Raw genomic sequence first — 12276 nt, forward strand, 5'->3', positions numbered from 1 at the left:
ATCACAGACTTAGAATTCTTCCGTGGCTTCTCACTGACCTTAGGATAAAGCATAAAATCTTTAACATGACTTGGAAGGCTCTACAAGATCTTGCACTAGTCTGTATCTCCAACCTCTTCTCCCACCACTTCATCTTTACTCCCACTCTAGCTAGAATGCACTTCTTTCAAATTCTCTGCACGCTCTATTCTCTACACACCACACTCCCTTTCACTTCCAGGCCTTCAAACATGCCATTTTTACCTGGAATACTGTCTGCTCCCGCAACCAATATCCCAAACTAACTAACTCTTACATATCAATAAGATCTCAGCTCAGATGTCATTTCCTCCTTCAACTCCTCAAACTAGATTAGATCTCCCTGGCAACTAGATCAGGGCTTAATTCACAGTACACTCCTAAAAGTATTTGTTAACTTGGCTGAGTAGAAAAGAAGCCTGGATAGGTATGGAGAGCTTTGATAGACAAGCAAGTACTCAATAAATATTGTTGAATGAATGAGGAAATAAGTGAGTGAATAGAAGGAGGAAGATTCGTTTAATGAATAATTCTAACTCTTCCCAATACAATATAAGTGCATCTGTGGGAATAATGATAAATATTCTATGAAGAGGAAAATTTCCAGTTTTAAGATTAGGAGGCAATATTTTTAAAGGGGTTCCAACCTATAACATTTCACCAAAATATGTTCTATAGATTCCATCATATTAAAAAATCATGGGGCCGGCCCCATGGCCAGTTAAGTTCACGTGCTCGGCTTTGCTGGCCAAGGGTTTCGCCAGTTCGGGTCCTGGTCATGGACATGGCACTGCTCATCAAGCCATGCTGAGGCAGCGTCCCACATAGCAGAGCCAGAAGGACCTACAACTAGAATATACAACTATGTACTGGGGGGCTTTGGGGAGAAGAAGAAGAAAAAAGAAAAAGAAGAAGAAGATTGGCAACAGATGTTAGTCTAGGTGCTAATCTTTAAAAAAAATCATATAAGAGAAATCTATGAACAATTATATGTCAACAAATTGGATAATCTAGATGAAGTGGACGAACTCCTAGAAACACACAAATTACCAAAGTGATTTCAAGAGGAAATAGAAAATATCAACAGACCCGTAACAAGTAAAGAAATAGAATCTATTTCAAAAACCTTCTAACAAAGAAAAGTCTAGGACTAGATGGCTTCACTAGTGAATTCTACCAAACATTTAAAAAGAATCACCACACCAATCCTACTCAAACTCTTCCAAAGATAGAAGAGGAGGCACATTTCCTAACAGATTCTATGAGATCAGCATTACCCTGATACCAAAGCCAGCAAAAATGCCAGAAGAAAACTACAGACCAATATCCCTTGTGAATATAGATGGATAAATCCTCCTCAAAATAATAGCAAACCCAATCCAATAGTACATTAAAAGCATTATACACCCAATCTATCCTAAGAACCTGAAATCAGCAATTCCAAAAGTCCCATGCACACCTATGTTCATCGCAGCATTATTCACAATAGCCAAGTCATGGAACCAACCTAAGTGCCCAGCAACTGATGATTGGATAAAGAGGATATGGTATATATATACAATGGAATACTACTCAGCCATAAAAAAGGACAAAGTTGTCCCATTCAGAACAACATGGACAGACCTTGAGGGTATTATGTTGAGTCAAATAAGCCAGACAGAGAAAGATGAACTTTGTATGACTCTACTCATAGGTGGTAGTTAACATATGGACAAAGAGATCTGATCGGTGGTTACCAGGGGAAAGGGGGGGTGGGGGGAGGGCACTAGGGGTGAAGTGGTGTACCTACAACATGACTAATAATGATGTACAACTGTAATTTCACAAGGTTGATAACTATCATAATCTTAATTTAAAAAAAAGCATTATACACCCAGATCAAGTGGGATTGATCTCAGGAATGCAAATGTGGTTCAACATAAGAAAATCAACGTAATACATCATACTAACAGAACGGAAAGGAAAAACCACATGATCATCCCAATAGATGTAGAAAAAAACATTTGGAACAATTCAACACCCTTTCATGATAAAAATATTCAACAAGTAGGACTAGAAAGGAACTTCCCCAATGTGATAAAGAGCATTTACCAAAACCTCCAGCTAATCTCATACTCAATGATGAAATACTGAAAGCTTTCCTCCTATGATCAGGAACAAGACAAGGAAGTGTGCTTTTGGAAACCAGAGAGAAGTGGTGGGTGAACCACACTGTAAATGCACTAAATGTCCCTGGATTGTATGCTTTAAAATAGTTAACTGTATGTTATATGAATTTTATCTCAATAAAAAGATTTACACAGTGAATCATTTATTCACTTTGGCTTACTGATCAACAAGCATATTTCCTCTGTTTACAGGATAATTAGTAGATAAGAGTTGTAATTTAGAGATTGCATTATAACACCATGAAAAACAAACTTTATTTTCAATTCAAGATAACTTTGAGATAAAAGTCCAACTAAAAGCCTGAAAAATACTCTTAGGAGAGTCTGCAAATTTTCCTCTCAAAATGAGAATGTTCTTTTAAAAATTAGAAGCCAGATGGTCTTAAACATAAAACAAATCTCAACGTTAAATCCATATTGGATTTAAAAGTTAATTCTGCTGCAGCTGCAGCAAAGCAATCATAACTGTAGTCAATGTGTTTATTTTTTTCTTCACTAACGTTTAGAGCTGTGGTTCTCAAAGTGGGAACTTGTCAGAAATGCAAATTCTCAGGTCCTGCCCCACATCTCCTGAATCACAAACTCTGGGGTTGAGGACCAATATTCTGTTTTAACAAGCCTCCCAGGTGCAAACTCAAGTTTGAGAACCAATGGGTAAAACCAATAGCACAAGTCTTGGCCAGTGAGGCTGCCATAAGCATTTTCTTACCATACAGTGTTGGGTTATGGATGTTATACTGTTTCCTCTAGCTCTTAGCGTGTCAGCTTGGAACATCTGTGAATTATCACTAAGAAGAAAAAGAAAATATTTGTCATTTAAAATCCATTACAAAATTTTTTAAAAAGAAATAAGATTTCAAATACTTAAACAGCAATGCCATTAATGTAAATGGCTTCTTTGTGGAGACAGCTGTGCAGATGTAGAAATTAAAACACACACATATGCACGCGCACACACACACACATACACAAAGCCTTAGTTGGCTGAGCCTAAACAAGTGTCCATGTCAGGTAAGGAATTCTCAAGCAAGCCACTTTACATCTAATCGTGCTACCAAGAATAAGTATAACTTATTGTGGCCTTGGAAATACATCATTTTCTGTGTAAACCTGTAACTGATTTAAATTTATGATTGGAGCCATAATGTGCTAGAACTAATTTCCTCTCAACTCCCAAACTTCCACATGAACAAGAGGGATAACCAATAGCAGGTGTCGATAGAACTGAGATTTTCACAGATATGTTTCCTTTGGCCTATTGTTAAAAATGTTTTTGAATTAGGTGGGCACATTCGAAACACTGAGAGATGTCACGTAAATAATCCAGATTCCAGATTTCTGACTTCTACTGAAAAGTTGCAAGATGTCGCCTCACTGGGTCACATTCCCACAAGGCAACAATGGACTGAAGCTGAGCAGATGCTGCCTGCTGAGGATGGTGCTTGTGTCCTCAGCTTTGATGGTGCTCACCCCACTGGCCTTAGCCCTATCCGAGCTTGAGACCCGGAAGAAGTCATCTTTTCCTTTGCCTGTCTTCTTTTTGTTATAGCTTTTTAATCAGAAACACTTTAAGACTCACAAGATATTGCAAAAAGGATACAGAGGGTTCCTGTGTACCTTTCACCCAGGTTTCCCCAATGACAATAAGAAATCATCTTGAACGTTTTCTTTCTTGCCACCTATATCCAATCAGGCCAGGGCTTTTAGGTTTTACGGATATAGTCTCTTATATCCATCTTATTCCTTCCAGGCTCCTTGCCAAAAAACAGTTCAAAGCCTTTTACTTTTCCACAGACTCTGCTAATCTACTTGGTCATCTCGCCTCTCTTCTTTCCCTACGGCAATCTATCAAACAGACTCCCAGACCACCTTCCTAAAGAACAACTTGCTCTCCTGCTCATGACTTTCAGAAACTGTCTTCACGGCTGGCCGAATTCAGTTACACTCTTTACTAGGACATTCAAAGCTCTCCACAATTTAGCTCCAGAGTTTTAGATTTCATGGACTAGTAAAATTTACAAACAAAATCTTGGTACAAACACAGTTGCTACCATTTTCTTTTGCCAAGTAAGGTCATTAAAAAAAACTCACCATCTACTGACACCATTGTTTCATTTATAAAAGGACATTTTGGTATTTAAAAAAAAGAGTAAAAGTAACAATCCCAGAGCAAAGCACAGTCCTGCCCAGGAAAGGATGATTGGCACCTACATAACAACATATTTAAGTACGCTGTATTTAACTTTTTTTAACCATGGATTGGTGAAAATGTCACCGGGGATCAGCACTGGTCAGCAGATGAACATTTTGGAGCCAGTGATCCAGGTAGAGTGGATCAGCTCTCTGGAATACATCTGTGCTTTTCCACCTTCAAGCCTGTTCCATATACTTGGAATGCTGTCCCAGCTATCCAGCCCCCTCTCTTCCAGTCTGCATCCTATCATTCTGTTTGTTAGGACCCATCTCAAATGACACCTGTCCAAGAAACTTTTCCTTATCCCTCACCAGCCCCCGTGTCATTTCTCACTCCGTTCTTCCAATTCCCCTTGCACTTTCTTTCCCTCCCTAAGCACAGATCTTACTCTACCATACACAAGTGTTTGAAGTGTTTATTTTCCCTATTAAAAGCTTATTGAGCCTTGAGATACATCTTTGCAGCATGGTAATTTGCACAGGACAGTAACTCAATACTTTATGAGAGGATATATATATGGGTGTAATTTTTACTTCCTGTCCCAGTCATTTTTCCCTATCAGAACAGGAATATATTTGAGCAGTCACTTATAAGGGAGTTGGAGGGACACTAACGGGTTATATATTTCCACTATCTTTTGTGTGTGGGGGTTAATTCTTAAGGCTGGCAATTATATTCTCCCCTAAATTATCGTCTGCCAATTTTAATATTTAATTTTTATTTAATATATTTTTAATTATCTTAATATTTAATATAAATTTAATAAAACTATAACTGAAAGAGTTAGGCATCATTGAGGCAGCATATACTTCAAGTGGTATGAGTCACTCAACATGAATTGATAAAATCCTAGGTGATACCTAGAACTGAGTTAAGTACTACTTACACTTTGGAAAAAGTGAAGGTAATATAACTAGATAGATGTTCAATGCTCCACATCAAATGATCAGTAAACAACTCTGTGTAAACTACAATAGATTTATGCCAGTTATATTCCCAAAGCAATCATTCTTCATAGCCGCTATTCTTCTGCCAGGTTGTAAGAGTTTAATAAACCAGACGGTTGGCAAATTTTTTTCTGCAAAGGGCCAGATAGTAAATATTTTGGGCTTTGTGGGTCATACAATCTCTGTTGCAACTACTCAACTCTGCGATTGTGGGAAAGCGGCCATGGTCGATAAGTAAACAAAAGAGCATGGCTATGTTCCAATAAAACTTTATTTACAAAACCAAGTGGCAGGCTGGATTTGGCCCACAGCAGTAGTCTGCCTTTCAAAACAGAAGTGAGGCAGCAACAGTTTAAATGCAGGGTCAGGCTAAAGGTATTTCAGCGGGAAAAGCGCTGGCAGAAAGCCAAGAACTTAATCTAGGATTCTAATAAGGGCTAGAGAAGGAGAATAAAAAAACTGCTCCCTTTAAATAAAGTCATTGACACCAGTAGTGAAGTCAGTCAACTAGAGGGCTAAAGAGTATAAAGAACCAAGAGGTTCGAAACTTTCAACTTTGATATTTTTATTAATGCAAGATATACACAAAACAGCACAGGAACTTCTTAAAGACAGTAACACTTGTATTAAAGAGTTGACATTGAAGGAACACACTCTGCAAATGCCAGTACAAGAGAGATTCAAAGTCCTCATACACAGGAAGCATCAAGCGAAATGGGAAAATTACCTGAAAGAAGTGCAACAATATTTAGTGAGCTGTGAAAGAGGCATGGCAACAGTGTTAGAGGGCCGACCAAGCGAAAGTGAGGCAGCGAGCAGTGTACACATGACACTGAAAAGAACAGAGGTGAAAATGAATTCAACTAAAGCTCAGTGTAATTCTACTCTAAATTTTTCTTGCTTCAGTGTAACTTCTCTGGCCATACTCTAAACTTGCCACAACAGCATAAAATATGCCCTCAGGAGATCATTTGGACAAGTTCCCTGACCTCAGGCGTGTCATATATCATTCCTGTGTTACATCTTTTTCATAGACAAGAGTCCCCTGGACGTGGTCTACTTTATGGTTTCTTTAACTCCTACTAGCTAAATATGCAATTGCCGCTCATCTTTCTGTACAAATTTCACTTCACGCATCAGGATCTTAAGCTATGGAATTCAATACCGTTAACTATGCTCTAATATAAACTCAAAAATTTCAAACCCTTTACAGAACAAAGCAAAGTATAAAGGGATAACTGCAATCACTCTCTTTGCTTCCAGGACTTTGGGGATTGGGGAAAGCAGCCTGCCTGGCTGCCCCAGCACCTATTATGTTAAACAGGATCCACAGGTTCCTTCAAGTACATATCCTCCATCATCTCTTTGCAACTTGTTTTTTCATTTCATAAAGGGGTCCAGGGGCCAGCCCGGTGGCATAGTGGTTAAGTTCACACACTCTGCTTCAGCGGCCCAGGGTTCACCAGTTTGGATCCCGGGTGTAGACCTACACATCGCTCATCAAGCCGTGCTGTGGCCGCATCCCACATAGAAGAACTAGAAGGACTTACAACTAGGATATACAACTATGTACTAGGGCTTTGGGGAGAAAAAAAAAAAGAGGAAGATTGGCAACAGATGTTAGCTCAGGGCCAATCTTCCTCACCAAAAAAAAGAAAAAAGAAAAAAGAAAAAAGACTGCTATTTCCAAATTGACCAGGGTGTCATTAAAAAAAAAAAAAGGAAGATTCCCAATAAAACCAACACTCTCCCTAAGTGCTTTCTTCTACTAGCATAATGGGTCCATAAAATACTTCCATTCACACAACAGGATTAAAATTCTGAATTTATAGAATGTTCTTATTCTCAGCACAGCATGCAGAGCCGCCCCTTTTAATTTTTCTATCTGCCTATGGAAAAAGGTAATGTATTATTTCTTGGTCAATCTTCCTTTGTTTTTCATTTTGTAACAATATATTCTCCCTTACCTAAAATGACCAGGAAGCTGCATTTGTTTAGACTTAACCAGCTTAGACGTTGATTAGTAGTGGACACAGCACTATCACAGGGGTCACTGGCTCTACTACTATGTCATTTTGGACATTTATGGGCCTCAGTTTCCTCCTATGTTAAACAAGGAGGGGAGATCTGGTCTGAGTTCACTTCTAACAGTTGTGATTTACATCAGTTAGTATGATGCCAGCGAAAGGTGAGGAGCAAAGTTAATAACACAAGTAGTGGATGCATTTTTAGACATTTTTATGGTATTGAGAAAACTTTAAGATACTGGGATGTGAGATCCAAGATCTCACTTTAAAATTCTATTTTAAGAAATAATAAGTTTGAGTTATGCTAGACCTTTGGATATGTGCAGAAAATTCAGTTAACCATCCGGGCAGTGTTTCTAAATCTTTTATTTTTTCATTAGCAGCCCTCTAAGGAGTCTGTTTAGATATTTTCCCCCTCCAATTGCTTCCTCTTGAAAATTCCCACACAATTTTCACATGTATATCTGTGCTTTATACACAAAAAGAGTAAGATTTTTTCATACACCCCTAAGAACCAAGTTGGGAGCAATATCAGCCATTGATAATGCAAAATTTAGGAGATCAAGTTTCTGTGGTACCTAAACTTTTTGTTCAAATAAAAACCAGGTGTAAAAAAGGCCCAAGCTTATTTGTTTGACAACCATTTCTATTTGATGGAGGTGAGGGTAAAGAGGTGACAAAGCAGCTGAGAGAATGACAAAAATTACAGTCATCACAGAAGATCTGAAGGCGAGGGTGAGGCGCGCTCAGTTTCTTCAAAGGAATGGGTAAGAGATGGAGTGAAGTTAGAAAAAGTCGTGCTCAAGACCAATTGGTTGCTGCTTTCGGGTCCTGGTGGCCTGTCAGAAGAGGACGTTCAGGTTCCTGTGTGTCACCCTCAGGATGAGTGTGCGCTCTCCCTCCGGCCAGCCCATCCCACTTCCCCCCAGGCCAAGGGTGAGATCTCCGAACACCAGGGACAAGGGAGATACCTGCAAAACCTCAATGAATAAAGAGATGGGACTGCTATGGGAAGTCACTTTCTCCAACACTTGCCACCCACCCCCCTGCTTGCCTCCTCCGGTATCTCAATCCTGCTCACCCAAGCCCATTGATCACAGGGGCGCTGTTGGATCTTCTCAAGATGCTGCCATCTGTGGTGCTTGAACTCGGCTGGAGCTCCAAGTCTAGTTCCATTTTTTCCAGCGGCATGTCCGTGTCAAGAGAGAAGCCACTGTTTAGATCGGAGTTCTCAACGTTTTCTGGCTCCCATTCACATAAGGACACGTCAGCTTGGTCTGGAGACGATGTAGGGAGAGAGAAAAAGGGGGGAAAGAGAAGAGAGGAGGAAGCTCTTAGACGAGTGGGATGCTCACTTTTGCAGCCCTACCATCCCTAACACAGTGGGCACAAAGTGGGGCAGGACTGGATCTAAACCTCCTAACCTCTAAGTTCGGGCCCCTAACGCTGACATCCTTCCCCTCCAAGCCTAAATGAAAATGAGGAATTTATCTTAGTCCTCCTCCTTGATCTCTCTCAGCCAAGGCAAACCCAGTAAGCCTTCCCGGCCAAAATAAAAACTACAACCTGCCGCCTCCGAAAATCAGTTGAGCACCGCCCCTCTGCGCATGCGCCTCGTGCCCTGCCCGCCGACACAAGCTTACTGCGCAAGCAATGACCATTATTGCAGGCGCCTTTGTCCGCGTTGCCAGGGGCGCATGCGCAGTTCGCGGGCCGCCTGTTTTCCCAAGCCCGGTCTTTTCCTGTTCTCCTAGTACAGATTCACCGTGGTTGTTCCTCTTCTCCCATGTTAACCCTGGAATGGTTTCGTTAACCATTATTTAGGAAAGAAAGGGTGGGGAAGAGTAAGGTGTATGGGAGCGCCGTCTTTTCTGCCCTACGTCTAATACTCCATTTTCTCAGTTTTGGTTAGCCCGCTATCCCCTTATGACTGAGATCAAAAGCTTGTTACCTCTCATGACGAATTTTTCCATCCTGTTACAGCAGACACACCACACCTTTGCAATTTTAAAAAAGCTAAAGCCTGAAAAAAAATCCCAAAGCCACTCCTCAATGCTTAGAGGCCACCTGCTCCCAAAGGGTTTTGGTAAGGCGCTAACCCAACTGAACCAATTGCACAGACGAATCATTACTTTCTACGTGGTTTCTTTCTTTTTTTTTTTTTTTACCATAATCGTACATTGTACGTTTTTACACTGAATAAAATCTAGCTCCTCAAAGCTATTAATCTAAAAAAAAAAAAAAGATTTGAGCTAAAGCAGGGAGGCTTATTTTCTTAAAACAAATATCTCAGAATTTAGTATCCATCCAAATCAGTGTTTGCGTTTAACATTCAAAACATTTTAAGAACTGCTCTTTTAGAATTTTTCACCACCAGTTAATGAGCCACATTGAACGCTGAAATCTTAACTCCATGCTAATAATTTTGTAAAACTACACATTTTAGGAGCCATATAGAGAATTGGCAGAGAAGGCAAGTGAAACTAGTGAAATAGGAGTTACTAGTTAAAATAGTCATAACATGGTATAGCACTTTACAGTTTAAAAGATGTTTTCACATACTTATCTCGATTGGTTCAATCATTAACCCTGCTCAGCTAGTCAGTGGTGAACTTAATATAAGGGGATTGTCTTAAAACAGCTTATGACAAGTTATAGCATGAAAGATCATGATCATTCTTCATTCATTCTGAGAACAGAATAGGAAAAGCTTGATTATATTAAGCAGAATTAGGTTACCTAAATCCCAGACATGAGGACGATTTGGAGTCTCCATTCCTGATGTAAGACAGACTAACAATAGCTGCCATTTGGGGGACACTTACTATTTGCCAGGTACTGTCCTAAGCACTTTAAATATGTGATCGCATTTAATGCTTACAATAACTCTGAGAGGCAGGTACCAGCATAATGCCCATTTTTCAAAGGAGGAAACTGAAGCCCAAAGGGGTTACTCAAATTGCAACTGCTAAGTGGTAAAGCCAAGATTCCTGTGCCCTATTTAAGTGAAAAGACAGGTGAGGTGCCTCTGGATATTTCTCTGAACACTATTCATATACTCGTAAGCACTTGATACTTGTTAAATTATTTTATGGATAAATGCAGGTTTAAATAACCTGTCATTCACAACTATCTAGTAAAGCAGGTAACTCATTTCTACTTTACAGTTGATAAAATTCCAGAGAGATTAATGGCACATAATTAGGTAGCAGTAGACTCAGCTAGTACCAAGATCTCCTGAAAGCCACTGTCAAAGTTCCTAGGGTACCTGGAAAGTTTAGGAAAGATGGCAGTTAAAGCTCAGTAAAGTCAGGGTGAATGTAGAAGGCAGTGGTTAAATACAGAACAGAGGGTCAAAACCAAACTTGACTGAGTAGCAGAAAAATATGGAGTACACCACAAAACCAATAGATCTTAACTCCATTCTACTGCTCATTTTACTTTTCAAAGAGTTTGTTAATATGCTTGGCAGGTAATAAGGCTTAACAGATATATTTTGAATGAATAGACAAAATCTTATCATGCCTAAGCATTACAGATATCTAACTTTTAAAAGTCTAAGTACAATAACACTAAGAAAATAGGTATAACAAAATGACAAGGAAAGAGCAATTAGGAGACTGTTTATAGAAAAGGGGTAGCAATATGAAACAACGAAATACATGAGATGGCAATAAGTTTCCAGCTATCACCAAAAAGGAAGAATTCTCTTTAACTAAAGTTCAGCTACATGTCAGGAACCCAAAACCTGTAAAGATAGAGACAGGACTCATAGGTCACACATAAGGTGGAATGTCAAAAGGAGCAACTACTACGAAAACAGAAATAACTCTGTATACTGCAGTGGCAAACACAATATTTAAAGAAATTATTTTTACTTCTTCCAGTTTCTACTCACACACTATTATACCAACCTAGCTGTGTTTCATGATCAGCTTTCTCCGTTCCATAGAAATGTGCCATGATCTTGGATCTGGTTTGCTTAAAACTATACCTTGACACTTATGCTACTCCTCTCTTCGTATGTCTGTCCCAGTCTGCTGCCATCTGCCTCAGGCCTTTTACCTATAAGAGTTGTGTCCTACAAACATGTCATAATCAGCTCTTTATTTGGCCAGTTGTCATGGCAACCTTTAAGCAACCTATTTACCTTTAGTTATCACAAGACCAAGTCAAATACACCTTGAATCCAGGCTCAGAAACCAAACACCCCAAACTTCCCAAAAGATTTACATGAAGGATAAAAGAAACTAGGTAACTAGGTATAATAAAATTTGAAAATGACGGCTAAAGTAGCATCCATCTTCTCACATATCCTCGAGTTTCTCCTAATTTTAAGCTCCTGAAAGTTAGAGATTCTGCTAAATTGTTTGACTCCTCTGAGTTAGGGACTGTGCATGTGGTCAACAAATGATTGGTTAGTAGCTATTGTAAACAATAGAATGTAGTATGTTTTTTTTGAGCAGATGGAGGGGGTTGCTGAGACCTTGAGTTAAAAAGAGATACATAAGTTGATCAAAAACAGAGCTTGCATTTATAATCCATCTGGAGGGAAAAAAATAGGCAATTTAGAGGAAACTTTCCAAAAGTGCTTTAAAAAATCTTATGTTACAAGCAGAAAACAACATTGAGAAACAAAATGATGATTGGGCTTGGCAAGTTTAATATGGTATAACTGAACTGAAGAGGCTGGTAATACTATTTTTGCTAAATTTTGAAACCAATTTTATAATTATTAAATTTCCTGTACTTTCTACCTATGTATGATTAACACAATACAATGGCCATTTTCTCCCAGGGTCATTCCAGTGGTAAAGATTAAACGAGTTAACATTTCTGGAGCTCTTAGAATAGTACCTAGCACACAGTAACTGCTATGTAGGTGTTTGTTAAATAAAATAAATAATTCCAGGTCTCACGTG

General features: G+C 39.2%; 1 protein-coding gene across 6 annotated transcripts in view; it reads right to left on the reverse strand.

The window, feature by feature from the left end:
• The window catches only part of LOC124245679 (P2R1A-PPP2R2A-interacting phosphatase regulator 1-like), a 77630-nt gene extending 66280 nt beyond the window's left edge, over nucleotides 1-11350 (reverse strand). For 4 of the 6 annotated variants that reach the window (XM_046673285.1, XM_046673284.1, XM_046673288.1 and 1 more), the window contains exons 1-3: nucleotides 11269-11350; nucleotides 8436-8631; nucleotides 2896-2974 (exon numbers count right to left, since the gene is read on the reverse strand). In XM_046673285.1, coding sequence (XP_046529241.1) covers nucleotides 2896-2974; nucleotides 8436-8631; nucleotides 11269-11317 — 324 coding nt within the window. In that variant the 5' untranslated portion in view covers nucleotides 11318-11350. The other 2 variants (XM_046673289.1, XM_046673290.1) reach the window with 2 other exon arrangements.
• Between the last annotated feature and the right edge of the window lie 926 nt (nucleotides 11351-12276).

Source organism: Equus quagga, chromosome 10 (assembly GCF_021613505.1).
Source record: "Equus quagga isolate Etosha38 chromosome 10, UCLA_HA_Equagga_1.0, whole genome shotgun sequence".
Taxonomy (NCBI): domain Eukaryota; kingdom Metazoa; phylum Chordata; class Mammalia; order Perissodactyla; family Equidae; genus Equus; species Equus quagga.